The 27,905-nt window shown below is 56.9% G+C and overlaps 2 protein-coding genes across 7 annotated transcripts in view; one reads left to right on the top strand and one right to left on the bottom strand.

Annotated features, from left to right (window-relative positions):
* Positions 1 to 350: 350 nt before the first annotated feature.
* On the bottom strand, positions 351 to 11,694 carry ZNF574 (zinc finger protein 574). Of its 5 annotated transcripts, none has more exons than XM_026013705.2 (2): positions 11,409 to 11,694; positions 351 to 3,336 (listed from the first exon to the last, which is right to left on the bottom strand). In XM_026013705.2, the coding sequence occupies exon 2, from the start codon at positions 3,314 to 3,316 to the stop codon at positions 617 to 619; it is 2,700 nt and encodes an 899-aa protein (XP_025869490.1). In that variant the 5' UTR covers positions 3,317 to 3,336; positions 11,409 to 11,694; the 3' UTR covers positions 351 to 616. The 5 variants fall into 5 exon arrangements, with proteins under 5 accessions (XP_025869490.1, XP_025869491.1, XP_025869492.1 ...); XM_026013706.2 differs by lacking the exon at positions 11,409 to 11,694 and adding an exon at positions 6,154 to 7,020; XM_026013707.2 differs by lacking the exon at positions 11,409 to 11,694 and adding an exon at positions 5,994 to 6,140.
* GRIK5 (glutamate ionotropic receptor kainate type subunit 5) overlaps positions 10,513 to 27,905 on the top strand; it is a 51,768-nt gene continuing 34,375 nt past the window's right edge. Inside the window, exons 1-11 of one of the 2 annotated variants that reach the window (XM_072753725.1) lie at positions 10,513 to 11,178; positions 14,713 to 14,841; positions 15,118 to 15,282; positions 17,743 to 17,840; positions 17,937 to 18,102; positions 19,996 to 20,174; positions 21,696 to 21,749; positions 21,847 to 22,008; positions 23,629 to 23,781; positions 24,168 to 24,272; positions 24,382 to 24,489. In XM_072753725.1, coding sequence (XP_072609826.1) covers positions 14,763 to 14,841; positions 15,118 to 15,282; positions 17,743 to 17,840; positions 17,937 to 18,102; positions 19,996 to 20,174; positions 21,696 to 21,749; positions 21,847 to 22,008; positions 23,629 to 23,781; positions 24,168 to 24,272; positions 24,382 to 24,489 — 1,269 coding nt within the window. In that variant the 5' untranslated portion in view covers positions 10,513 to 11,178; positions 14,713 to 14,762. The remainder of the gene's footprint in view (positions 11,179 to 14,712; positions 14,842 to 15,117; positions 15,283 to 17,742; positions 17,841 to 17,936; positions 18,103 to 19,995; positions 20,175 to 21,695; positions 21,750 to 21,846; positions 22,009 to 23,628; positions 23,782 to 24,167; positions 24,273 to 24,381; positions 24,490 to 27,905) is intronic. The other variant, XM_072753718.1, reaches the window with a different exon arrangement.

The following is a 27,905-nucleotide window of genomic DNA, read 5'->3' as shown; positions in this document are numbered from 1 at the left end:
AAACTCAGATGGCCTTGGGGAGAGACCACTCACACTGGCACAGGAGTGGAGGGCAGAAGTGGTGAGAAAAAAAAAAACAAACCTTCAGATTTTCCCAAATGTTCCTGCCACCAATTGAAACAACTTCAGGTTTTTCCATGGTGCTGTGGGGACCTCTGGTGGCAAGACAGCCACATTGCTTCCCACCCAGCACCAGGGTGAAGTCCCTGCTGAGCCATGCGCTCAGACTCTGGGTCATGAATTCAGTAAATGTCTACTGAGCTCCTACTACTCGCCAGGCCCTGTTCTGGATGCTGAAAAAACCATGAAAAGCTCCCAAATTCCACCCACACAGCTGGGCCAGACAGAACACATGTCCAATTCAGTCTTTATTGACTGTTTCAACTTGGGGCCACCAGTGTGAACAGGTGGAAGGTCAGGGGCTGGGGTGCCTTTTATGCATATTAAAGACCCCAGATCAACCCCCTCTCGGGAGAATAAATCCAGTTACAGAACTTACATGGCAGTTAGGAGAGGTGGAGGAAAGGGCACAGTATCTACAGAGATTGAAGGGGACGCTGGAGGAGGTTCTTCAGCAACAGGGCACAATAGTGCTGAAGAGGGAAGGGGGACAGGGTCAGCCACTGATCTGGACCCCCTCGTCAGCCAGAGGATAGATCTCAATGGCCTCCACCAGGGGCAGTGCCTCCACTGCAGTCTCCATGACAGCCAGGCCGACAGCAGCTTCTGCCTCGGCCAGCTGCTGCCGCACGGCCGCCTGGTGCTGCTGCTGGTGGGTCTTGCGGTGCTTCCATAGGTTGGAGAAGGAGCGGTAGCTCTTGCCACAGTCAGGGCAGGAGTAGGGCCGCTCACCTGTGTGAATGCGGCGATGTTCCGCCAAGCGCATGGAGATGGCAAAGGCCTTGCCACATACTTCACAGGCGAAGGGCCGCTCGCCTGTGTGCAGGCGCCGGTGGTCCTTCAGATGGGTGCTCTGACGGAAGGCCTTGCCACAGTCGGGACACGGGTATGGCCGCTCACCCGTATGGATGCGCCGGTGCACTTGCAACGACGTCTCTGTGCTGAACAGCTTCTTACACTCACTACACTCCAGGCCCCGGCGTCGGGCAGGGGCTGCAGGAGCTGCCGTGGCTGTGCTCCCCAGGGCAGTCGGGGAGGCAACAGGTGTGCGAGCAGCCCGGGGGGCTCGTGGGGTTGGGGGCTCCTTAGCTAGGACCTCTCCAGGCCCAGCAGCTGCATGGGCTGCCTCGTGTGCCTGCAACCGAGCAGCCGAGCCCACTTTCTTGCCACAGGTGCCACATTCAAAGCGCCGTGGGGCCTGCGCCGCTGCAGCAGCACAGCGGTGCTCACGGAGCCGCAGGGAGGAAGGGAAGGCAGCCCCGCAGGACGGGCAGCGGTGTGGCTGGCGCCCGGCGTGGACCACAAGCTGGTGCACCTCCAGCAGCCGGCGCAGCAAGAAGGAGCGGGGGCACTCACGACACTTGTAGGGGTACTCGCCCGTGTGGTGATAGCGGTGCATGAGCAGGCGGTAGGGGCGGTGGAAACGCACACCACACTCCTGGCAGCGGTAGGGGAAGTGTTGGGCATGTACCAGGCGATGCTGCCTCAACGTGGAGCTCTGCGTGAAGGCCTTGCCACAGTCCCCACACCGGTAGGGCCTTTCCCCCGTGTGCGTGAGCCGGTGGCGTGCCAGGTTGGCAGGTGAGTTGAAGGGCTTAGAGCAGTCTGGGCAGGGGAAGGGCCGTTCACCCGTGTGTGTACGCAGGTGATTCCGCACATGAGACTTCTTCTTAAACATCTTGCCACAGATACCACACTTGTGGCGCCGTTCCAGCCGATGCACAAAACGCTGGTGCCGGGTCAGCTGCAACGCCTTGCCAAATTCACGGCTGCACAGGAGGCAGCGGTAGGTGCCTGAAGCAGCCGGCCCTCCGGGGCCCTCTTCGGTCACAGGAGGCTCTGGTGCCTCTGGCTCTCCAGTCTCTGCTGGGGCGGGCTCAGGGAAACCAATGACAGGCTCCTCTGGGGGGACCGGTGTTGTGGGCAAGGGGACGCCCCCTGCCCCGTGTGTACGCCGATGGTACAGGAACTTGGTGAGGTTGACGAAGGTCTTCCCGCAAGGACACGAGTGCAAGGGGTTCGGAGTGTGGGCTCGCCGGTGGGCCAGGAGGAGGGCCTCCGTGCCAAAGGCCAGGCCACAGTCCACGCACAGAAAGTGAGACTCACTGCTGTGATCTCCGAGGTGCTGGTCCAGACTGGCAGGGCTGGGGAAGACACGACTGCATAGAGGACACTTAAAGATGCCCTCCCGGTGACTCCGCAGATGCTGCTGGAGCTGGTGAGGTGAAAGAAAGAGCTGGTCACAGGCAGAGCAGAAGAGCTCCTGGGTGGCTGTCCCGCCTGGTTCTCCGCTGTTGTCCCTCCGGGCCTTGCGCCCCCGGCGGTCACGCCCGATGGCTTCACCGTTGCGCAACTCGTAACTGTGGTCAGAGGACGGCAGGGGATCAGGCTGGGACCCAAGCCCCTCTGTGGCTGATGGAGTCAGGGTCTCCTGCTGCAAGGCAGACTCCTCAGACTCAGGGCCAGGGCCAGGGAAGTGGGTGGCCTGGTGCTCCAGGAAGTCGGCTGGAAGCTGGAAGAGCTGGGAGCACTCAGAGCACTTGTAGAGGAGCAGCTCCACCTCAGTCACCACCTCAGTGGTAGTGGTGGTGGTGGTGGCGGCGGCCGAAGGGACAGCAGCCCCTTCACCACCCTCTTCTGCCTTGCGGTAGGAGTGCTCCACAGCCACACGGGCCTGGCCTACGGGGGGCCCCAGGACAACTGGGGACCCCAGGACAACCGGGGCTGGAGGCTTGGTAGAAGTGCCCCGGAGGTGCGTCTGCCGGTGGTTCAGCCAGAGCTCCTGGCTGGCGAAGAGCGCCTTGCAATCCACACACTCGTAGTGGATGGTGCTAGAGCTTAGTGCAGGTGCCTTGGGCGGCGGCTCCGCTGGCACGGCCTCTTGGGGAGCCATCATCTTCAGGTGCAGCTCCTGGTGCTCCAGGAGCTGGCTGGGGGACATGAGCAGCTGCCCACACTCCAGGCACTGGTACTGGCTCTCCTGCACTAGGGTCTGATAGAGGCCTGTGCCAGAGGCTGCCTCGGTGGCCACCGTGACTCCAGGGTCAGCCACGCCCACCAGCTCAAAGTGCTGCTGGGGCACATGGGAGTTCTGGTGCATGAGCACCTCCTCCAGGGACCCATACAGCTGGTTGCACTCAGAGCAGACATAGCGGTGTTCGATGTACAGGACTGTCTCCTCGGATTCTTCGGTCATGGCGGCAGCAAGGCCCTGGGCTGTGAAAAGAAGAGAGGTGGGGACAAATAATAGCTAAACTGCTGTTTCCTCGGTCCTTCCCAGGGACAATTCTATCTCCTTAGCACCCCCTTCCCCCAGCCAAAACCTTAGATGCATTTTACCTTCTAAAGTCTCACTTCCATCTCCCATTCCCGCCCCACTCCCTAGCAATCCTTCCTCTCCAGAACACGCTACCAAGCACAGAACCTTCTCAGCAGTCCCTTCCTAGAATCTACCCAAGTCTCACATCTGAAATCAATGCACATCAAACTCCACCCACCAGATCCTTGTAACCTGTCCAACCCCTCATCTCCTCTGCCACTCAGCTGGTCCACAGCCATACACATGCCCCAGGAACCTGTGTTCTCTCCATTTGAGCCTCCTTCCACTGACTACCAACTTTTTTTTTTCTTTAAGACTTTATTTATTCATGAGACAGAGAAAGAGAGATAGAGAGACAGAGACACCGGTAGAGGGAGAAGCAGGCTCCATGCAGGAAGCCTGATGCGGGACTAGATCCCAGGTCTCCAGGACCATGCCCTGGGCTGAAGGTGTCGCTAAACCGCTAAGCCACCCGGGCTGCCCAACTGACTACCAACTTACTACCCCACTCCTGCTCTCAGGTGCCTGGGGAAGCTCTTACAGGGCCTAATTGCTGCCACGGTCTCCCAGCCTTGCTCCTCCTCTCTGTTCCCTCCCATTGGCTCCTAACATCTTTTTACACCAGAGAACTCAAACTGCCCCAAGGCCTGGCACATGGCACAACTGCTCTCCTTCACATAAGTGCACAGTCTCTCCCTCCAGTGCCCAGATCCCTCACATCAAACTCTTTCCCTCAACCACCTTGTTGTCTCACATTGGCCTAATCCATCACACCTACACTTTTCCCTCCTTAACCACTTCCCATGATAGCCAGATGATCCCCCTCTTCAAAGTACTCAAACCTCTCTCCAAATCAAAGTCCTCTCCCACAGCCCTAACCCTGTATCCAGAACATCCAGCCCCACTTCCCAAAAACCTATTCCTTCACACCTATATTTTACCTGTGACCCTCTAAGTCATGTCTCAAGATACTCTTCATGGCAATCACTTCTTTTTTACATGGAGACCTCACCTACAATTCTAATACCCTCTAGAGTCCCCAGGTCCCCTCTTCACATATACAGCTACCCCAACCACTACAAGGGATGCCCACACCCTTCTTCATATCAACCTCAAGCCCTCTTCTTTACAACATGACCCACCCTAACCCATTTCAGGGATGCCCAGATACGGTCTTCTCATCAACGCAAACCCTTCCTTACAAACCCACGGTGCCCTAACCCTTGCCAGGGACATCCAGACCCTGGTCCCTGTTATAAACCTAATCTTTTCTTCTTCTCAAAAAGACCCCTTCCCACCCTAATCCATTCTAGCGATGCCCAGATCCCCTCTTCATATCAGCATAAACAGACCTCTCTTCTTTGCAGAGACCCAACCCACTCTAACCCATTCCAGGGATGCTCAGACCCCCCTCTTTATAACAACTTACTTTCCTTTGCAAAAACATCCCGGCATGTACTGTAACCATAACCCAATCGAGGGAGATCCAGACTACTCTTCACAAAGGCTTAAACTTTCACACACACACCCCTCCCACTGCCAGAATCCCCTTTAGGAATACCCAGGCCCTACCTTCTTGATATGCTGAACCCCTTCACCCCCCAAGCCCAGACAGGATAGCGAGACTCCTCTCACCAGCTTATCACCTGGGGATACCCAGACCCCCAACTTCTTGTCAACCTAACAGCTCATTCTCATTCTGGCAATGCCAAGACTCCTCTGCCACTTGGCACGCGGATCTCTCACCACCCTAACCTTTTCCAGGGATACCCAATTCCCACTCTTCACCTTGACCTAATTCCCTGTACTTTTCAAAAACATCACCTCTACCCAACCTATCCTAGGGACACCCAGACACCCTTTTTACATGTTAACCCTTTGCACAGGGGCTCCTCTCAACCCCAACCCCATTCCAACAGTACCCACCTCCCAACTCCTCTTCACATGAACGTAACCCCGTTCTTCACACTGGGACCTCTCCCTAGGCTCCAAATCCCAACCCCCCCTCCCCACCCAGGGATAGTTATTTGCTAAAATATTCATTTTCACACACCAAGCCCCTCTCATTGGTCTAATACCCTCCAGGCATAACTGTTTTCTTTCTGTTAACTTATCTCTTTTCTCACGCCCTAAGCCCCTCCCGGGACACCCAAGCCCCCTCTAACCGTCCACCCCGCTTCGGTCCCGGACGGCCCTACCGCTAGGCCCTGGCTCGATACCCACCCCCCGCCCCGCGGGCCTCGGAGCCTCTCCCGGGGGGCAGCTCTAACGCCTCCCTCGCCACCGAGGTCCCTCCCGGCCCCCGGCCCGAGCCCCGCCCCTCCTCACTCAGCCCAGCACACGACTCTAGCTCCCCTTCCCCACCCGCCGCCCCGGCCCGGCCCCCGCCCCGCCGCCCGCGCGCCCCGCGGGCCGTTGGTGCCGCTCCGCCCTCCCCGCCGGGCGCGCGCCCCCTCCGGGCCTCAGTGCGCAGGCGGGGTGGCGTGGGGAGGCCGGGAGCGGCGGAAGGGGGGAGCCGGGCCGCGCCGGCCCGCGGTGCCCCCACGGCACTCACTCGCCTCCGCCGTCTCGCACCCCCCGGGCGCGGGCCCGGGCCGCCGCTCCCCTCGCGCGGCCACCCTAGCGCTGCGCCCTCTCTGGCTCCCGCCGTCGCCTCTCGTCTGCTCCGCAGCCTCGCTCTCGCCCCCAATCGCCCTCAGCAACGCCCCGCCTACCTTCCCCCTCGGCCGCTCCGCGAACGGCCGAACGCGCCCAATCAGCGTCCGTCTGGCTCCGGCCGTTCGACCAATCGACGCTCACGTCTGTGAGCCTTGGGCCAATAGGATGGAGCGTCGGGATCCCCGCAGTGCCCAACCAATCCTCCAGCGAAGTCCCCTCGCCGGCCGGCCCCGGGCTGACAGTGTCCGCCCCTTTAAGCCCCCTGGAGGATGCTCCTCCCCCAGCTCCCCGTCGACTCCGCCTGGCGCCTGAAGGAGGGACGGCAGCGCGGTGACGTCAGGCGGCGGAGCGAGGCTGCGGGCGCCATCTTGGGGACGCCGGGCTGGAGTCGCGTCGGGGTCGGACGGGAGGGGGGGAGGGGGAAGTTGGAGAAACTGAGGCACAGGACACTCAGGGGGTGAGGGCGGGGCAACTGTGGCGCAGCAGCCCCCCCCCCCCCCCCGGAGCGAAGGGAGAAAGTGAAGCGCCCGTCAGCCCAGCGGGGAGGGAGACTGCGGCACCAAGCACATGGAGGGAATTAAAAGGGAAACTGAGGCTCCAGACTCCTTTCATGAAAAAGAGGAAGGGGAGGCCGACCGAGGGACTCTTGAGGGAGGGGGAAGGAGAAATGTCAAAGGAGAAGCAAGGAGCGAGGGGATCCGAGGCAACGAGGGAAACCCGAAGAGGGGAGGAAATGGGGTTCCATTCATTTTCAGCCAAGGACAGTTTCACTGGAAGAAACGGAGAGGGTGGGGGTGGGGGAGTGCGCAGAAGACCTGAGGGGCAGCTAGGGTGAGCACCTGCAGAAAGTGACCCTGTGGCGCAGCCCCGGTGGCTCAGCGGTTTAGCGCCACCTTCCACCTTCGCAGCCTTCGGCCCAGGGCGTGATCCTGGAGACTCGGGATCGAGTCCAGCGTCGGGCTCCCTGCCTGTGCTCACCGCCCTCCCCCCCCCGCCCCCATGATTAAATAAAATTTAAAAATTTCTTTAAAAAAGAAAGTGACGCTGTAGCAGATGGACTCTGCTTCCTTCCTTCCAAGGTGCCTTCCTTCTAGGCTGACCCAGGGCAACTGGGAAGGTGGAGCTTCTGTGTGTCCAGGGGGCACTGGCCCTTGGTTGCTGCTCATCTTCCTTTCTGGCCCCAGGGCGTTGGCAGAGCCTTGCTACGTTTTCAGAGCTACTCTCCAAACCCAAGGACTGGGGGTGGGGGGTGGCGGTGCAAGAGAGTCACTGTTCTAACTAGTACCCCCCACACACCACCATTTCTCAAATGAGTGAGTCTCAGAGGAGTTGTTTTTTTTTACCTTCCTGAAGCTCAAAGTGACCAAGGGGCCCCAAATACAGAGTAGAAACTAGGTTTGACTCTTTGGTCACCACCTTAGCGGTGTCCTTCAATTGGTTTCTAACTGGATACCCTAACTTCCCACTACATTAAAGTCCCTAACAGCAAGCCAGTGTAATTAAACCAGGCCATCTGGATTGGAATCCTGACCCTGCCACTTCTTTTTTTTTTTTTTTTTTAAGATTTTTATTTATTTATTCATGAGAGACCCAGAGAGAGAGGCAGAGACACAGCAGGGAGCCGGACCTGGGGCTGGATCCCCAGTCTCCAGGAACTGGCCCTGGGCTGAAGGTGGCGCTAAACCCCTGAGCCACCCGGGCTCCCCACTGACCCTGCCACTTCTGAGCTGTTGTCTTGGACAAGTCCACTCCCCTGTGCCTCAGTTTCCTCATCTGTGAAATGAGGATAATAGCCCCTGTGTCATGGTGGTGAGGCATAGAGTAAATGCTATGTAGGAATTTTTATTAGGACCTCAAGGAGCTCAGTAATAATAGCTCCTGTGTCCTCAGCCTGTTATGATGTGCCAAGTATTGTGCTTAGTGCTTTCTATGCTTTATCAGGTTGATCATCTCAACAACCCTAGGAGGGAGGAATTACTGTTCTCACTTTTCTAAGAGACTGGGGCCCAGAGGAGTTAAGCTGCTTGCCTATCTTTAGGAGGAGATGGAGCCAGGGTTCCAACCCAGGGGTTGACTGTGTTGGTCTGTGCCTTTGGCCCCCAGGCTCTCCTGCCTGGCCAGGTGGATGTCCTGTCCTGCATGGTGTGTTGAATGGATGAATGCAAGAAGTAAAGAAAACAAGTTGATGGGAATGCGTGAGCTCTGAAGCCGGTGATCTGGGTTTGCCATCAGGGTGAAATCACCTGGGCAGGAGCCAGAACCCAGAAGTTAGACTCAGCCTTTGATAGGCTCCATGCACTTGGGTAGGTTCTCACTCTGCTGAAGCCTCCTTTTCCACCTGAAAATGCAAGGGTCCAGCTCAACATGTCAGGTCCCTTTCTGCTCAGACCTTTTGCTTGGACTTCCCAGGTCCTCTCGACTAGCTAGGTTCCTTCTCTTCTGATGGCACAGGAAAAAGCTGAGGCCTGGGTCAGTTTTTATAGACGGGTGGCATGGGACTAGATTTCGGGGTAGGTTTATTTTAGAGAGGATAGGCGTTCTTTGCTGGGGTCCCTGCATAAGCAAAAGCCTAGAGGCCAGTGAGAGTCTAGGCTTTCAGCTTTCCTGGAGCTGAGGGTGGGCATTGGGGGACCACAGGTGTTGTCTATGTAGGGGGAGGAGGTGTGTGTAAAGTTGGTGGTCCTTCAGGGTCCAATGTATGTGTCAGGCTTATGTCAGGGATGCTCCATATGGGACAAGGGCTTTCTATGCCAGGCTGGTGTAGGGGTTGCCATGTGCTCTGTGTGTGTGTGTGTGTGTGTGTGTGTGTGTGAAAGGCATATGGTCACGTGTGCTGGGGGGCTGCACGTGAGTGTGTCAGTGTCTCCTCCCCATCACGAGCATTGGGGGTGGCGGTGAGTCACGGGCTCAGCCTTCAGCGCCAACTGTCATGTTCCTTCCCCCCAAATTTCACCCCCCACCCAGCCGTGCACCACCCACCCCCACTCCAAGATCTGTGTCACTGCTTCTGTCTTCCATCCCCCTGTCCTGCTCGTTCCTCTGAGAGGCTGCAGTGGGCTCCCTAGGAGGGAGTCTCCCACTTGTGCTGGCTCTGCTCTCCATCTCCCTGCCCTTTCCCACTACCTCTCTGCTCAGGTGGTGGCCCGAGAAGGAGGGTCTCTTCACCCCACCCACTCATGTCTGTGGGGCCCAAGGATGTCTCAATGCATTATAGACAATTCCCATTCTCCCCACCCATCCCTTCCCCTCCACAGGGACTATTTCTACTTCTGGGGGCTTCTCACTTATCTCCAGGGGCTGGCTTCTCCTGCCTTAGACCTCTTATGTCCACACATCCTTGTTTTCGTGGGTTCCTGATATCTGTCTTCCCCCAACCCCATTTCTGTGACTTTCTCCCACTTTGCGTGGCCTGCCTCCCTGTCTCTGTGATATGTGTCCTTGTCCCCATGGACCACTCCCCAGGTCCTGGAGTGCTTTCTGTTCCCATGGGCCTCTTTCCATCTTCATGGGAGCTTCTCTGTGTCCACCGGCTGCCCTGGTCTCTGAGGTCCTTTGCTGTCTCTGGTCTGCTCCCATGTTTCCATGGGCTTTCCTCTCTTTTCTCTGGGCTTTTTCCTGTCCTTGTCCTTGTGGGGTTTGTGGACCTTGGCCCACCTCTGTGAGTTTTGATGGCCAGCTTGCTGTTCCTCTGCATTTTTCCTCATCTCTGTAGCCCTCTCCCCCCAGCTCCATGGCCTTCTCCTCAGGTCTCCCAGCCTCTCTCCGTGGGCTCCTGGGCAGGGCGGTGGCATGGTGGTGGAGGGGGTGGCCCAGGGGTGGGCCCTCTGTCCAATGCAGCGCCTTCCCCCCTCATCAGCATTCTCCTCGCGGGCCCCCCAGCCCCGACCAATACGGGCTCCCCCTCCCCCTGACTCCCCTCCCTCCTCTTTCTCCGCCTGCTGCCCTCCCTTCCTCCCGCCCGCCCTCCTCCCTGCCTCCCTCCCTCCCTCCCTCCCTCATCTCTCCCCCCCCCCCCGGCCCCCCCGCGCTCCAGGACCCAGCGCGGGCGGCGGGCGGGCAGGCAGGCGGCGGCCTCGCAGGGGAGAAGGAGAGGTGGCGGCGGCGGCGGCGGCGGAGGTGGTGGTGGTGGTGGTGGTGGTGTTGGCGGCAGTGGCGGTGGCGGCAGTGGCGGTGGCGGCGGTGGCCAGCAGCAGGGAGGCAGGCCCAGCTGGGGACCCAGAGCCGGCGGCTGCGCCTCGCAGGGGACCAGGAGTCCGTGGCCAGGCCCTCCCACCGGGGCCCTGCACCGGGCGCCCCCGGGACACCCCACCCTCCTCCGCCTTCCTCTTCCACCTGCTCCTCTCTCCATCCTTCCCTCCCTCCTCCTCTCCCTCCTCCCCATCTCTCCACCTCGCCTGCCCCCCTCTCGGCTCTCCGGGTCTCCCAGCACCCCATCCTCCCCAGCCCCTCCACCCCTTGGCTTCTCCCCGCCCCTAGCATGCTTTTCCCGTGGGGGCTGAGGGCTTGAGGACTCCAGGCCCTTGCCTCATCCAGGGCAGGGCCAAGGCTCCAGGGGGGAGGGGGGAAGGGGTGGCCCCCTCCCCCCAATCCAGCCCTCCCCTCCCCCATTCCTCCTGATGGCCGGCTTCCTGGTCTCCAGCCAGTCCTCGCCCCCTGTGGCCCCCCCAGGCCGGCCCGGCTAGGGGAGGGGGCGGGGGCCCTTTCCTGGGCCGGCTTCCCCCTCCCCCGGCTTTGCCTGTGTCCCCCACCCTTCCGTTTTCACCTTCCTCTCCTCCTTTCCTCCCTCCTTCCCCTCCATTTGCTCCTTCCCCCTCTCCTCTCTCCCCTTCTCTCCTCCATTTTCTCCTTTCCCCTTCCTCCCTGCCCCGGCCCGCCCTCTCCGCTTCCACCTGTCCTTCCTCCTTGCTCCTGGGGAGCCCCGGTTTTGGACTAGTTGGGGGCCATTGTCGGCGGCGGGGGAGGGGGCCCTGTGGACTGCCCTCTCCCCCCGCCCCGGCCACACCACCACCCAGCGCCAGAGCATCTCCCCGCTGTCTTTCTCGGGCCTCGAGGGAGCCCAGCCCTCCGTCCCACCAGGATCCGTGAGTGTCTGCGGGGCGGGGGTTGGGCTGGGGCCAGCCTGGGTCCTGGAAGGCTGGGCTCGCGGGCGCCTGGTGGGGCTCCCACGTCCCCCTGCCCCTCCTCGAGTAGGGCCTGCCTCGTGCCCCCCATCTCCCAACCTCCATTCCCCTCACCCTTCTTCTGGGTGCACAGCTCATCCTCACCCCCAGCCCCCAGCCCCGGGGGTCCTGAGGGGCTGCCTGGCTCTTACTTGTGGGCTCACTCCTCGTCCGGGACTCCCGGCCAGTCTCCGCCCCTGCTTTCTCCAGCCGCGGTCCCGCGGTGACTGGCTCTGCTCTCTCTCTCTCTCTCTCAATCTCCCTCTCTCTTTCTCTCCCTCTCTCTCTCTCTCTCTCTCTCTCTCTCTCCCCCCCTCTCTCTCTCGCTCTTTCCACCTCTCTTCTTTCCTCGGAGGCTCATCCTTTCCACCTGCCACAAGCCCATCCCCATCCCATACGCTCTATCTCCTGGAAATGTCTTTCCGTCTTACAGTCTCCATTCCCTGTGTCTCTTGGGCCTCTCTCTGACTCTGTCCAACTTCTCTCTTGTTTGCCTTTAACCTAACTCTTTCTTAGTGTGTCTCTGTGGATCTCTCTCTCTCTCTCTCTCTCAAAACTCCCCTGCCTCTTGTCTGGCTCTTTCAGCAGTGCCCACACCGCCAGGTCTGGCTCTCTATCCACTTCTCTCCGTCCACTCTTGGCTCTGCCTCTGCCCCTGCACCTGGAGGCCGTCTTCCTGCTCACTTTTCCGCTTTCCTACCCCAGATCCACTCCTCTCTCCTTATTTGCAGCCACTCTGTGGTCCACTTTGCCTTTTCCTTGGTGGTCTCACCTCCTGCCCCATCCTCTGCTCATTTCTGCGTCCTGGGCTGGCCTGTTGGTCCTTATCCGGCCCCATGCCTTGGGGCTTGTGGGCTCCAGAATTGACCACCGTCCTCAAGACCCTCCTGGGGAGAGGCAGAAGCACCTCTGTGTGGACTTGCCCCCTTTACCTGGGCACTTGCCCCGACCCTGCCTCTGCCCTTCCAGGTTGCTCCATCTTCTTCCCTGCCACATTTTCCCTCTTGGGCCCTCGCTCCCCCTCTCCTAGTTTGTGCCTGTTCCACCTGCCCCTTCGTCTTCTCTAGATCTGCTGTGTGGTTCTGACATTCATTGTCTCTGTCTCTTTCCAGCTAGCCTTCCTCCTTCTCAGGGTTTTGCAGTTTTCCTACTTGCACCTGTGGTCATTTTTTTTTTGCCCTCTTCCGCACCCCATTTGTCTCACGGATGCCCCCTTCTCACCTTGGCCATGTCTCTTGCTTGCCTGCTTATCTGTCTCCCTCCCCTGGCAGGCCCCCTCACTAGGCTCCTTCTGCCCTGTTGCCTGCTGTGCTTCCACCTTTACTTGGCTTTGCCTAAGGGTCTGGGCCTGTGGGGCCCAGGCCTGCCTGATTCTCTGCCTCTGCCACCTCATGCTGCCTGTCTTGTCTCTGTTCCTTTTGGTGCCTCACTTCTAGGCGAGGTGTGTGTGTGTGTGTGTGTGTGTGTGTGTGTGTTTGTGTGTGTGTGTGTGTGTGTGTCCTTCTCTCTCATTTAGCCCCAGTTACTTCTTTTTGGGCTGTCTTTCTGTCTGTGCCTTCCGGTATGTCTTTGTTCGTTTGCTGTCCCCAACCCTGGTCCTGCACTTTCTGCTCCCACCTGTGTCTGCCACCTGTGGGACCCTGCCCTTCTGGCCCCCGTCTCTCCCTTGGGCTTCCTCATTCTCCAATCTCTGCTCCCCAGCTTGTCCCCAGAAACTCCTGGTGTCTCAGGATGACCCTCCCCTTCACTCCTGCCTCTCTCTGAGCCCCACCCTCCACAGCCCTCCCTGGAGAGTTCTCCTTCCTGGTCTGTAACTTGCCTGTTCCTCTACCCTTGAAGCTTTCCACTTTAGACCCAAATGACCATCTGTAAACCCCAGCCAGCCCATGTTGCCCTCCCTCCCCCACGGTGCCTTTTATAGAGGCCTGAGAGAGGGACCTGCTGCAAGTTCAGGTGGGAGTTGGGGAAGAGCAGGTTTTTGAGAGGGTCTCCTGCTGCCCTGGTCTAGGTTTTCCTGGCCACAAGGATGGCCCAAAGCTTTGCATTGTGCCTCTGCTCTCCCCTGGGAGGTTTCATTCTGCTTTCTCACTAGCTCAAGCCCCCTTTCTATGGGGATCAGGTGGGGTACAGGGAGACCCTCAGGCTACCTCACAGCACTGTGAGCCTCACAGTAACTTTCTCCCCTGGAAACCCAATGTCCCCTCCATTGGGGCATGGCTCGTGGCCAGGTGAAGCTGTGCATCTAGCCAAACTCATTCCTTCCCTAGGTGTGGGGGATGCCCCACAGAAGGCTAGGGTACTTGGAGGACTCTAACTTCCTAGGGATGGAGCTGTTCTGGAGAGCAGAGATGCATTGTCTTCCCCCCTACTTTTTGGCTTCCTAGAGCAGAGTGGGGGGCTGCAGTGTGGCACCTCTTTGGCAGATAGCTCACTCCCTGCCTTACTCAGTCTTCCTTTCCAGCTGTCTCTGGTGGCATCTCAAGTGGGATTGTGTCCTCTCTCCTTTCTGTCTTCCTGTTCCATTCTGTGTCTCTTGTGCCTTAATTTCTCTCTCTCCTGCCTGCCCTACACTCTTCTCCCCACCCTGCCCTTTCTCTACTCCCATGGCTCCCTGCCTGCTGCCTCTTCCCTCTTCCTTACCTCCCAGAAACTCCTCTGTCCTCTCCATCTCTATTCTCCCTGCTTCCTGTCTTCTTATCTTCTTGTTCCCTTGTATTTCTGCCTGTTTTTCTTTTTCTTCTTTCCAAATCTCTTTGTATTTTCTCTGTCTCAACCTCTCTTTCTATTTCTGTCTCTGTTTCTCCCTTCTCTCTCTCTTTACTTTTTTTTTTTTTAGCCCCTTGGCTGCCTCAAGTCCATCCATCTGTCTCTGTGTGTGTCTCTGACTCTCTCCATCGTTCCCTCTCTCTCCAAGTTTCCTTAACTCCCAGATACTCTCTCCTCCAGACCCCGGATGTCCAGGCCTCTTTCCCCGGGGGATTGTGGGAACCAGGGACGTCAGGAAAGTGGCAAGTGAGGCCCGGGATGGGGTTGCCTAGCAACCACCGCATCCTCTCCAGCCAGTTTCTGTTGCCTAGTAACGGTGGCCTGCCCAGAGACAGGGGCGGGACTGGGTGGGGGGTGGCACTTCCTGGTTTCCTATTGGAGTGGGGATGGTCCCTGGAATTTGCTCTTACCTGAGATCCCTTCTGTTTTGGTAGCTGTGACTGTCCTCCTGCAGTGCCTGTCCCCACTCAGTGCTGGGGGGTCCTTCTTGGTGGTGCTTCTCAGAACTCGAGCTTCCTTTGCAGCAATGCCCGTGGTACTGTCAGCTTCTGACAAGGACAGGGCCCTTCAGACCTCACCCACAATGTCCCGGGGTCTATGGTCACTACCTCGTCTAGCAGTCCTCCAAAGGGTTCTGAGGCACCCCCATCAGCAATCTCCTTGTGGGCGGGGGGGGGGGGCTCCCTGCAGGTGGCGAGTGGGGGCCGCGGCAGCTGCGTCCCCATGAGGAGGGGAGGAAGATGCCGGCTGAGCTGCTGCTGCTGCTGATTGTTGCCTTCGCCAGCCCCAGCCGCCAGGTGCTCTCGTCACTGCGCATGGGTGAGGCCCCTCAGCCCCTGCCCTGCCTCCACAGAGACCCTCCCAAGCATGCCAGTCCCCGAGGACCCAGGAATCTGGGCTTTGGGTCTCAGCTTCCCTTGGCAACAAGGAACAGCACCTCCAGCTCCTTTTTCCTCTTGGACTTCCAGCTCTAAGCTTAGATCCGGGAGTCTGGATCCCTGTCAGCATCCTCACCCCCACCTCAGAGCCCAGGAGTCTAGGACCCCAGCCTCTTCTTTCTTAGCACCCAAGTCCCCAATCCCTGTGTCCCCTCAGCTGCGATCCTGGACGATCAGACAGTGTGTGGCCGTGGTGAACGTCTGGCCCTGGCTCTGGCCCGGGAGCAGATCAACGGGATCATTGAAGTCCCAGCCAAGGCCCGGGTGGAAGTAGACATCTTCGAGCTTCAGCGGGACAGCCAGTACGAGACCACGGACACCAGTGAGCAGGGCCACAGGGGGTGTGGGATGAGGCGGGGCAGGCTGGTAGCCCTCAGTCTGTTCCTCAGCTTCCAGCCTCCTCAGCTTGCTTTGTTTCTTTCTAGTTTCACCTGCTCCTTCCTTTGTGTCTGCTCTACCTTTTCCTTCCCAGAGATGGTGCTGCTGAGCGTGGGGAGGTGGGGAGAGCCCCAGCCCCAGCCCCGCCCTATAGGAGCTGAGGGCCTCATTTGAAAGATAAGCTCATAGCTGGCCAGGGATACAGCCCTCAGAGCTGAGTAATGAGGGACCTGGGCAGTGAGACCAGGGGCCTCGGGGGCAAGGACAGTGACAGCACTTTGGAGCAGGCTAAACTAAAGTTCTGAGCTCTGAAAGGCGAGCAGGATATAGAAAGAGTGGCATTGCTCAAAGTATGCTCCGTAGAACATCAGTAGCCACGTAGTAGGGGTGCATAAGGATTTGTTGGATCCTGACAGATTGAGTGAATGTTAATACGTGTCTCTTGAACAGACTTTCTGGGTTTGTACACCTTCAGGAGATGCTGCCTTAAGTATGTTTTAGACTGGTTGATTTCTTTCTTTCTTTCTTTCTTTCTTTCTTTCTTTCTTTCTTTCTTTCTTTTTTTTTTGACTGGCTGATTTCTTACAGGCCTTATCAGAGCCTTTGTTGTATTTATGTATGTTTCAAGTCAGCCAGAGGAAGAATGGGGTACAATGTTGCTTATACTTTTCTGACTGGTGCACAAACTGGGAGAAGCTGGGATGGGGGATGAGAAGGCAGATGGTGTTCCAGGCATATGCCTTTAGTCTGGAGCTGGAGCAGAGGAAGTGGGTATATGGAGCCAGGGGACAGGGTCTAGGGTTGCACCTGTCCTGATTACCTGGACTCAGGACGTGTTTGGAGGAATTGTGAGAGACTTTTGGGCTGAAGTGCAACGGAGCCATGAGAGATGAGGCTGGGCAGATGGGCGGAACAGTTCAAGGAGGCCTACAGTGGCGGGCTGAAAGCTGCGGGCCTCACCAAGAGGCAGAGGGGAGCCATTGATGGGTTTAGGCCAGGGACCTGAGCTTCTGGGGGTAAATCTGGAGGCTAGATTTGGATGATAAGTGAGGAGGCTGTTGCATGCCTGAGTTGAGAGCCCTAATGTAGGGCAGGGGAGGAGGGAGTCAAAGAGAAGGGGACAGATGTGAGAAAATTTGAGGACAGAAAAGAGAAAGGACTTGGTGACTAATTTGCCTGTTGAGAGAAGGATTGAAGGCAAGGATCGTTTCTGAGCATTTGGTCTGTGCAAATGGAGCCTTTACCCAATGTGGAAGGCACAGAAGAATCAAGTTTAGAGGAAGGTAAGGCATTTTGGTGGCTGTGGCAGGAGCCCCACTTGGGCTGTCCTTAAGGGAAAAAGAACTTAGCAGCTCATGACAGCAGAAGGCCTAGGGCTGACTAACTTCAGGCATGGCAAATGATGTCCCAAGAATCTCTGTCTTCATCTGTGGTCCCCGACCTCCTGTAAGTTGGCTTCATTTTCAGGAATACTCTCCCTAAAATCCCGGCCCCAATAGCTCAAAGCTTACATTTTGCCAGGATAGCAAACCTAGTAATAATTGGAGCAGAAACCTGGGGAAGGCTCTTGATGGCCTGGTTTGAGCCCGTCCTCATCTATGCACCAGTCACTGTGGCCAGGGCAGTGTGGTTCTGTAATACTGACCTGAGTGCCAGCCACTCTTGGGAAACTTATAGTTCCCTGAGGAGAAGTTAGGGTTTTGCCATGAGAACAGGCACCGAGCAGGCAAAAACAAGGGTTTCTACCTCCCAGTGTTGAGATGTACACATGTTTAAGAGGAAAGAAATCAGAAAAAAAGAGGGACTCCTGGGTGGCTCAGTGGTTGAGCATCTGCCTTTGGCTCAGGTCATGATCCCAGGGTTCTGGGATCAAGTCCCACATTAGGCTCACTGCAGGGAGCCTGCTTCTCCCTCTGCCTATGTCTCTGGCTGTGTCTCTGTGTCTCTCATGAATAAATAAATAAAATATTAAGACAAAAAAAGAAGAAGAAGGAGGAGCAGATGAATGTAAGAGAAGAGCTGTTTGGGCTGTGGGGCGGAGAGGGGCCCTGGGCTGTGGGTCTGGGGCGGAAGGGCCATGGGATGTACCCGAGGCTGTAGCTGGTTAGAAGGGAGGGGTGAGGCAGGCTGAGCACCTAGGCACTAGCTTTGCCTCCAGGAGACCCGTGGGCTTTCCTCTTTCTCCTTCCTTTGTTTCTCTCTTGGTCTGACACATCCCTCTTCCCATTTCTCCCCACCTCTCTCTGTCTTGTCCAATGCAGTGGATGGGGTTGGAGATTGGGCCTCTGGCTCTGGGGTGGCCAGGGGAGATCTGGCAGCTCCAAGCATTAGGTGCACTCCTGGGCCAGGTGGGGATGGAGAGGAGGCCCCCTGACTGCCATCTGTCTCTTCCTACCCCTTGCAGTGTGTCAGATCCTGCCTAAAGGGGTCGTATCTGTCCTGGGGCCCTCCTCCAGCCCTGCATCTGCCTCCACCGTGAGCCATATCTGTGGGGAGAAGGAGGTGAGTAGAGTGTGGGGTGGGGTGGGGGTGGGTCCCTGGGAGGTGAGGCTGGGGAGGAGGCAATGGGGTAGAAGCAAAGGCTCCTTCTCTGTCCAGATCCCCCACATCAAGGTGGGTCCCGAGGAGACACCCCGCCTGCAGTACCTGCGCTTCGCGTCCGTCAGCCTGTACCCCAGTAACGAGGACGTCAGCCTGGCGGTCTCCCGAATCCTCAAGTCCTTCAACTACCCCTCGGCCAGCCTCATCTGCGCCAAGGCCGAGTGTGAGGGAGAACTGGATGTTTTGTTTCTATTCCCCTAAATTCCCCTGCCCAAGAGATCTAGTCTCCCACACAGCACAAGCTCCCCCAGTCCTCACCCCCTTTCCCTTTAGGAACCCAGACCTCCTCACCTACCTAAAGAGATCATTTGGTCAACAGGTAGTGACTGGCACCTGTGTGCAAGGTGCCTGCTAGGCCTGGCGGTTTCACACTAGGTGTGGCCCCTGATTTCACTCCAGGACCTGTGGGGGACACAGTAGCAGAGCAGTTGTGATGTGCAGTGATCCATGCTCTGTCAGTGGGCATGTGGGATGCTGTCAGAGGACATAGAAGGGAATCCCACCTGGACCCAGAAAACTCAGAGTCTGTGTCCCCAAGAAAGGGGCTTCTGAGCTGGACCTGAAGGTTGGGGAGGAATTGGAGTCAGGGAAAGGTGGGTGTGTGGCAGGGTAGAGGCTGAGGGCCCAGGGGAGCGAGGCCTCTTTGAGAGGCTCAAGGATGCCCCCAGCCAGCCCACTGCCAGAGTGTGGGAGCAATGAAGCAGCACAAGCAGGACGTACAATCATGCAGGGGGCCTGTGTCAGCCTGAATGTGGTGGTGGCCCTGGAAGTTTCCCACGTAGGGTGGGGCAGGGAACGTGGCCGGGTGTGCGTTGCAGGAAGTGCTCTGGCTGCAGCCCAGAGAACCAACTGGAGAGTGCCATAGGGTGTGGCTGGAGACCAGCACCAGGCAGGGAGGAGTGATGCTACTTAAATCTCAGGTGGTGACTGAGGGCTGGAGTGGCCAGGAGGGGTTTGCAGAGAGTCGCCAGGGAAGGGAGAGGGTGCCAACACAGATGGTGACTGGGTTCTGCCCAAGAATGGGGGGGGGGAACAGTTTGGTCAGGGTGTCTTTGAGACCATCAAGTAGAAATATCCAGTAAGTTGGTGGGTTTGTGGGTGTGCAGCTGATGAGAGAGGGGGAACCACACTCCGTAACCTCCAGGAGAAATTTGTCTTCTAAAAGATATTTACTGAACACCTGCCATGGCCCAGACATTGCTCTCCGTATAGGGGAGAGAGCCACGGGCATGCGGGAGCCAGGCTAGGACCCCCACCCCACCCTTGTCAGGCCTGCTTTCTAATGGGGCAAACAGAAGAGGGTAGCAGGGACTGGGGGTGCTGGAGGAAGGGGTGCACCTCGAAATGAGATGGCGACCACTTCTTCAAGAAGGTGACATTTGAGTAGAGACCTGAAGGTGGTGAGGGAGGGAATGTGCGGGGGTCTGGGAGAAGAGGGAACAGCTAGCACAAAGGCCACAGGACAGGAGTGGGGCCTTGTTGTGTGCGATACAGTGAGGTCAGGAGGACAGCCAGGGGATGTGCAGGGGGAGTAGGACCTGGAGACGGTGAGTACTTGGGCCTCTACTCTGAATGAGCCAGAAGCCCAGAGGAGGTTTGGGTCAGAGGAAGCACCATCTGCTTGACATGCTTGTGGCTGCTGTGAAGCTAACAGACTGGGACAGGTGTGGCTGTCGGTCGTAACGGGTGAGGGAAGGCAGTGGTTTAGGTCAGGTTGGTGATAGGGTCGTGTTGCAGTGGGTATAGGTCAGAGACAAAGCGAGGACGCCAGGCTGCTGTCAGGATTTGGGCCTGAGCCCCCAGCACGCTGGTGGTGGCTTGGGCAACAGGAGTGGAGTGTGGCTTGCACGAGTGAACTGTGAAATCCCTGTCACACGACCCAGTGGGTCGAAAGGTGGCAGGAGACAGTTGCGTGGAGGTTGAGCACAGGGTCCTGGGGCCCAATTCCCCAAGAGAGCCGCCTGAGCCCTGGGCAGCGTGGCCCTCATCTTCTCCCAGGCTCCCCTGTGCTGGGCACTTGCCGTGGACTCTGACCTGGGCCCTCCTGCTCCCCCAGGCCTGTTGCGGTTGGAGGAGCTCGTGCGTGGCTTCCTTATCTCCAAGGAGACATTGTCAGTGAGGATGCTGGATGACAGCCGAGACCCCACGCCGCTGCTCAAGGAGATCCGCGACGACAAGGTGTCCACCATCATCATTGACGCCAACGCGTCCATCTCTCACCTCATCCTCCGTAAGGTGGGTCCCCTGGTCTCTGCTTCCCTACAGGGTCAGGGCAGAAATGTGGGGTGATGGAGCAAGTCACCTAGTGCCTGCGGTGTCTCTGGTCACATGGGGTGTGGAGATCCTCTTCCTACTACAGATGATTAGCATGCAGTTTGTCTCAGCTCGGACGCTTCCTGGTTGCACCCCTGGTCAGGCCCCGGATGGTCCCCTCTCCTCTCTGTGAATGTTGCTGTGTGCTGGGTCCCTGCAAGGCTTAGTGAGTGAATGGTGGCATAGCGCTTGGGACGGGTCCTGGCCCAGAGGAGATACGGGTGCGGTGGGAGCTCCCTGTGATCTTCACTGAGTGCCTGTCCTGCTGCCTGGAGGCACTTGAATTTGGCTTCCACCCACCCTGCAGGACAAGTGTGATAATCATTTTGTGGCTGAAGGAGTCAGGGTTCCAGGGGGAAATGGTTTGGCTCAAGGGCACCCAGGCGAGGTAGTGCCAGGACCTTCCCCCATGGGCCTGCCACGTGCCCTCCAGCAGTGATCCATATTCATTAATCATTCATTGTTTTGCTGCTCTTAATTCATTCTCATAATCTAATCTGTATTATTTATTTTTTTCCAGTTTTTTTTTTTTTTTTTTTAATTAAAACCATATATCACTGCTGATCATAGCAAACAGGAAGAAGTGTGGATGAATCTATAGGGCCTTTGAGGAAGGAAAGCTTAGAGAAAAGGTTTTGGGCTTGGGAGGGAGGCAGGCCTGGGGCCCTGTGAGCCTAATGACCAGTGGTGACTTTCCTCTCAAGTCCACTTCTGTGCCGGGGAGTAGGCCGTGACCCTCACAATGACAGCTCCTGCCACTCAGTCAGTGCAGGCTGGTGCTGTTTACTGTTCTATGACCATAGTGGGGACAGGTTTCTGTACCCTTGGTAGGGAGAGAGCTTCTAGTTTTATTCTCCTCGAGGACTGTGGAGAAGGGTGTGCTCCAAATGTGAATTTTGAGATTCCAATTGAAGTGCTGCAAAGTGTTTTTTAAATATTGCAGGGTTGTTGTTTTTTGTTTTTTTGTTTTGTTCTGTTTTGTATCTGGCCTGTGACCAGGCTAGGCCCCACACAGTAGCAGCCCAAACTTGGCTCAGGCACAGTGCGGGGAGAAGGTTAGGGTTCAAGGTACCCTCCAGGCTTGCCCTGTTTCTAAGTGGCCCGCCCTGTTGCTAAGCATCCCTCTGCCTGCCTGTCTCCAGGGGGCAGCCTTGCAAGTGCGCTACAGAGGGGTGCAGCCATCTGAGGGGGCCATTCTCTCCTCCACCGACACCGTCATCCCCGCTGGGGCACCAGTTCACACAACATGATCTTGGGGACTGAGGTCTTCCTCTGCCCCCATGCGTCTCCTTCTCCCTGTCTCTGGGTGTCTCTTACTGCGTTTCCCACGGGTGTCTTCACTAGGCCTGTCTCTAAATCTCTCTTCCTCTCTCGGCGTCTCCTCGGCCCTGCCTGTGGGTCTCCATCTCTCCCGCCACCTCTGTGCTGCCCCGTGTTCTCCAGGCCTCAGAGCTGGGAATGACCTCAGCGTTTTACAAGTACATCCTCACCACCATGGTGCGTACCCCACCCAGCTCCTCCAGCCCCCACTCTACTTGGTGTCTGCCCCATATGGGGCCTGGCTCCAGGCCTCACTTCTTCTTCTTGGTCCCAGGACTTCCCCATCCTGCACCTGGATGGGATCGTGGAGGACACCTCCAACATTCTGGGTTTCTCCATGTTCAACACCTCACATCCCTTCTACCCCGAGTTTGTGCGTAGCCTCAACATGTCCTGGAGGGAGAACTGTGAAGCCAGCACCTACCCAGGTCCTGCGGTGAGCACTTGCCCTCCTCCTGGGCACACAAACACTTCTGGGGCCCCCTTCAAACGTGGGTCAGATGTTGTTCAGAACCCTCTGGTGCCCCCACTCGCTTCCCGAGTATATGCTTTGAAGCCTCACAGGGTGGCCCTGAGATAAGTCTGACTTGTTTCCTCCTCTCTACCTCCCCTGCTACCCCAGACACACTGGCCTCCTCCATCTGCCTCTATGGCCCCAGTACACATGCACCCCAGGGCCTTTGCCCTCACTTCTCCCACTGCTTCACACATATTTCCCCAGAGAACTAGTGACTCACTGCCTCATTGCCAAATTATTGCTCCAATGTTCCCTCGGTTATAAGACCTTCCTTGGTCCTCCATCTTAAAAATGAGAAACTCCCTACTATTTAGGTCCTTCCTCTACTGAATTTTTCTCCACAGCACCTGTCTCTGCATATTCAATCACCACGTAAGTTGCTCTATGTTTTGCTTAGGTGTTAGGTACAGATGTGTAGACCGTCAGTTCCACAAGAGGAGGGGTTTCTTTCTGTTTTGTTCACCATTGTATCCCTAGTGCCTAAAATCAGCCTGGCTCAGGGTAGGTGTCCAATGATATATGTTGAATAAAGGCAAACATACAAAAGATGCATACTTATGTGTATTTGTTCACAGACATGTAGTCATATGCCAAGACACCGAGGCACTCTTCCTACAGAGAAACACATGCATGCATGGAGCCACGCAATCGGGCATCACAGACACACGTAGGCAGAGGCGCATTTGTGTGCACCCCTGCACCTTTCTCCACAGCACAGATGTTCATTCAGGCCCTCACTTCAGCCCAGCGAAGACCCACTCTCACAAATACATGTGCATAGACACATGTCCCCAGCCACAGAGCAATGCCCGATGTGTATCAAGCCTTCACTGTGTACTGGGCAGTTTTGAGCTCATACGTGGATCATCTTGTTTGATCCCCACACTAGAACATGGAGGCAGAGAGTCCAATTGTCCCCATTTTACAGGGAAGGAAACTGAGGTTCAGACAGGGGTGGGGACTTGGCCCTTTATAGGAAATAGGAGAGCCAGACCTCTGGCTCAGAGCTGCCTGCTGCCTAGGCCTACGCTTACAACCATTATGCTCGCCTGCCTTCTAGATGCCACACCCACCATGTGTGTAGACACATAGGCACATTTGTCCAGCCTACGTACATGTGTCCCCACACGATCAGGCTGTGGTCCTCTTCTCGTGCCCATAGCAGCCACGTAGACACAGATGCCGGGGCTCGCCCTCAGGTCCACGAGCATGTCCCTTGGAGGTGACCCAGCTGGCCGTCCAGGCAAACCCTCTCTGACGTGCCCTTCCCCAAATACGCAGGCGCCTCATGATTCAGGAGGAGCTACTCCCACAGAGGCATGGGCAGCACGTACATTTTCCCCACTGCCATCTGATTCCCTGAGAGAGGCACCCAGAGACTGGTCCTTCCTGCCCATCCGCTTCTTTTCATGTTCCTGGAGAGGCAGGGATTGTCTGAGGGCTTCAGGGTAGCACCATGGGGGCTTGGGGTCCCCTTGGCTAAGCTGCCTCTTCCCCTGTCCTGCCCCACCTCTGTCTCCCCCTCCCATCCCCCTGCAGCTGTCGGCGGCCCTGATGTTTGACGCCGTGCATGTGGTGGTGAGCGCCGTCCGGGAGCTGAACCGCAGCCAAGAGATCGGCGTGAAGCCGCTGGCCTGTACGTCGGCCAACATTTGGCCCCACGGGACCAGCCTCATGAACTACCTGCGCATGGTGAGCTGGGAGCGGGGAGGGCCGAGGGGGCGGGGCCGTCTGTCTCAGGCTGGGACACTCACCGTGTCCACCCTGTGGCCCCTCTGCCCTCTCCCCCGCTGCCAACACCACCTGCCTTCTGCTTTCTCTGGGCCTCTCCCTCCTCCTTTCCATGGTCTCTCCCCTCCTGGCTTTCTCTCTGCCCGTCTGTGCTGCCCTCTCCCTGCTTCTTTATTCCTTCTCCCTTCTGCTGGGGCGTCGTCTTTCTCTTTTAACTGTGGTTCTTCCCGGTCCCTCTCCCTCTCTTGTTTGTCTTTTCCTTCTCTGTCTCCTCCCCTCTGGGGCTCTCCTGCCTGTATCTCTGGGCCCCTGCCACCCCTCCCTCTGCCCGCCTCCCACCCTGCTAGGTAGAGTATGACGGGCTGACTGGGAGGGTCGAGTTCAACAGCAAAGGACAGAGGACCAACTACACCCTGCGCATCCTAGAGAAGTCTCGGCAGGGCCACCGTGAGGTGAGCAAGTCCAGGGAAACTGCAGAGTCGTGATGGGGAGGGGGCAGGCCCAGAGGGCTGAGGCATCTTTAGGCTGGGGCCTGTGCTGATGGCACCTTCTCTGCCCCAGATCGGGGTATGGTACTCTAACCGGACCCTGGCCATGAATGCCACCACCCTGGACATCAACCTGTCGCAGACCCTGGCCAACAAGACACTGGTGGTCACGACCATTCTGGTGAGTGGCCCTTGGGGGAGGGGGTTGGGTAGTAAGTGGAGGGGCCTTTCCTGAGCAGTGCCCCAGCCCAGTCCTAGTGAGGAGAGGATGCCTCTGCTCACACAGCTCACAGACCTGAAGGGAATATGACCCGTGTGCCTGGCAACTCCTGACTGTGGCCAAGGAGTCACCAGCCTAATCACCACTGGAAGAAGAGGGGAGGGCACAGGCTCTGCCAACCTGCTGTCACATAGCAGACACAGACATGACTGACGTCACAGGGATCCCATGGGGCCACACAGGCAGGGCACCTCCCACACTGTCTGGTCCAGGGTCAGCACCCGTAGATCATGGTTGGCCGAGCAGTCATTTTGCCACACTTGCTAGTTGAGTGTGTTGGCGTGTGACAACTCCATATACATGTTAAGCTGTGGAAAATGGGCCTCTGAGAGGTGAGGCATCTTGCCCCAGGTCTCACACCAAGGACATGGTAGAGCCAGAGTGGAAGTCATGCCCCTGAGGCTCCAGAGCCTGAGCCGTGGCTGCTGTGCCCTGCATTTGTGGTCCTTTTGTACTTGACACCAGCCAGGGAAATGGTCCTGTAGCCCCTGTGCGGGCTGTTCCTGAGTTGAGCAGATCAGAGACCCAGGGGCCTTTGTGTGTCAGTGAATATTTACGGAGCACCCCATTCTATACCAGCCACCGTACAGGGCCCTTGCCAGGCGCTGCTTTATAAACCTATCAGCCACTCCATGTGGCTTGTCCGATTTTCCTCGTTTTGAAGGTAAGGAAACAGGTCACAGGGTGACTCCTGGCTGGAGCTGAGTGACATGCTTGGAGCCTGTGCTCTCTCCCCGGCACGCTGCCGCCTCCTGCCAGGCATGGTGGGCCATCAGGAGGTCAGGAAGGGGTGATGCACAGGACCTGGTGAGCAGGGGGTGATGCACAGCTAGGCCTGGAGGCCCGTGTGCCAGGCAGCCATGGCCTTCAGAGCAGCCAGGTCCCCGGTGTGCTGGCAGCCGGTGTCTGTGGGAGCCCCTCAGTAAGTGTGCAGGCGGGGGCGGCTCACAGCTGTGATGCTGAGGTTGAGAGGATTGCCACAGGTGCCACAGGATGCCCCCTTCAGCAGTGCGGCGCAGAACTATCCTCTCAGTCTCTGGGGAACTCCTGATCTAGTGTGGACGTCGTGTCCCTCTGGAGAAGGGCCAGTGAGCCTGCTGGGGAGGGCCAGATGGCCTGCAGACAGGGAACCAGACACTCCGTAACAGCCTCATCCAGAGGCCCTGAGGGCCAGGCTGGGCCAGCTGAGAGAAGTCACACCTCCATGCCTGTGGCAGTGTGGTCAGACCCAGAAGCTTCCCAGGGCCAAAAGAGATGGCTTCCTGGGCAGGGAGCAGGGACAGAGGTCAGGGAGGGGATGTCAGGAGAAACGAGCCGTGACCCTGGAGGCTTCATCTCTTCCTCACATCTGTCTCTCCTTTCCCCCAAAAGCCCATGAGCCTGTGTTGTTCTCTTCCTGACATTTATGGCTCATTCATTCATTCATTCCACACATTTTTATTGAAGCTGCTGTACACCAGGCCTCACACAAATGCTGGAAGCATGTGAATAGTCATAGGTGGTCTTGTGGTTTCCTTACTCTTAAGTGGCACTGGGGAAGGGGATGCCAGTCTGATGGAGGAGTCCTGAGCTGGACACAATCATTCCAACCCAGGATAATAAGGGCCCCTCCTTAGAAAGGAGGGGCTAACTCAGGTTTAGAAGGTTTGAGGAAGGCTTCACAAAAAAGGTGGCATTAGACAGGGCTTTAGAAGCTGTGTAGGAGTTGGATGCACAGGGAAGGAAGGGCCAGACATCCCAAGAAGCATGAGCTATAAGAGCAGGGGCCTTAGGAGATATGTGCCAGACTGGTTGTGGAGGCAGCAGCTTTGTGTGCACAGCAGGACGTACCCATCGTTCACTTGTGTTTTCTGACTTGTATTTCTGGGCAGGGCCTACGTCAGGCATTTAGGGATTCTGGTGTGACTCAAACTGGGTGCCTGGGACAAGAGGCAATCAGGGTTGGCCTTCTGCCCTACTCTGTCCCTGAGGCCTAGAATAGTGCCTGGCCCCTACCAAGCATGGAGGGGCCAGGAGGGTGGTAAGTGCTGTGACCAAGGTGGCCTAGAGGCTGTGCAGCTGTGGAGGGGGAGGGGTCTCTGGAGGATGCGGTTATGCTTTCCCTGAGCCCTTGAACCCTTGGAGAGTGTTGAACAGGAAGGGGCAGAGTCAGATCCAGATGTCAGAAAAGCTCCAGGGAGGAGAGGTGCTCGAGATCGGGAAGAGTGCAGGTGTTGAGGCTGGCAGAGGCTGGGGGTGAGGTTAACAGGGGAAGGTCTGAGATGGGGGTACGGTGAGGCTGTCTCAGAGGTGGGGCTCACTGGTCTGGAGCTGAAAGGGTGGCTGGAATCAAGATTGACGGAGGCCCCACAAGGAAGCTAAGGAGCAAAGAAGGCCCACAGAAGCAAGGCTGTGAGGGGCCTTCCCTCTGTTCCCTCCTGCAGAGGTTTGCCAGAACACTCAGGGGTCCCTATGATTGTCTTCGTCATGCTGGGACATCCCATCCTTCTCTTTGGTGACTCTGGGCTCTCCTCCTGACCACTTCAGGTGGTCTATTCCTTTATCTGTAAGATGGGTCTATTAATCCCACCTAGAAGGGCTGTGGAAGGATCGCATGAGGTAAGCAAGCCACCTGGCTTCCCAGCATGAAAGGCATGCTCTCCTGATGTTGCATCCTGGATGAACTAGCACCCATCATGGCCCACATCTCAGTGCTGGGTCAGCCCTCTGCTTGTGTCATTCCATCTTCCCGGTACCCTGAGGACCGCCCTACCAGCCACACTGTGGTTCTCATTTGCATTTTCCTAACAGGAAACCCTTAAAGAAACCTTTTTGGGTTTCTTGGCCATTTGATACTCTTCTTTTGGGAAGTCCCCTGTTGGAGTCTTTCTTTTTAATTAAAAAAAATATTGGGATATATGAACTTTTTATCAATTTGTGAGTTATTTTTATATTCTGGATACAAATCCTTACTGGATATATGTATTGCAAATATCTTGTGCTTTGTGGCTTGCTTCTGCACTCTGTCTTTTGATAGAGAAGATTTCTAATTTTACTAAAGTCCATTCTATCTGTGATTTTCTTTTCCTTTTTGATTAATGCTTTTAGAATTCAAGAATTCTTTCTACTCCAAGGTCACGAAGATAGTCTTCTATTCATTTTCGAAAAACTTAACTGTTGTACCTTTTATAGTTAAATCTATAATCCACATGAAATTGATTTTTATGTACCATGTGAGGTAGGGGGGCAGAATGTATTCATTTTATGTGGATTGTTTTTAAAGATTTTACTTATTCATGAGAGACACAGAGACAGAGGCAGAGACAGAGGGAGAAGGA

This window comes from Vulpes vulpes, chromosome 1 (genome assembly GCF_048418805.1).
Source record: "Vulpes vulpes isolate BD-2025 chromosome 1, VulVul3, whole genome shotgun sequence".
NCBI classification, from domain to species: Eukaryota; Metazoa; Chordata; class Mammalia; order Carnivora; family Canidae; genus Vulpes; species Vulpes vulpes.
This window is presented reverse-complemented; position numbering and strand designations above follow the sequence as displayed.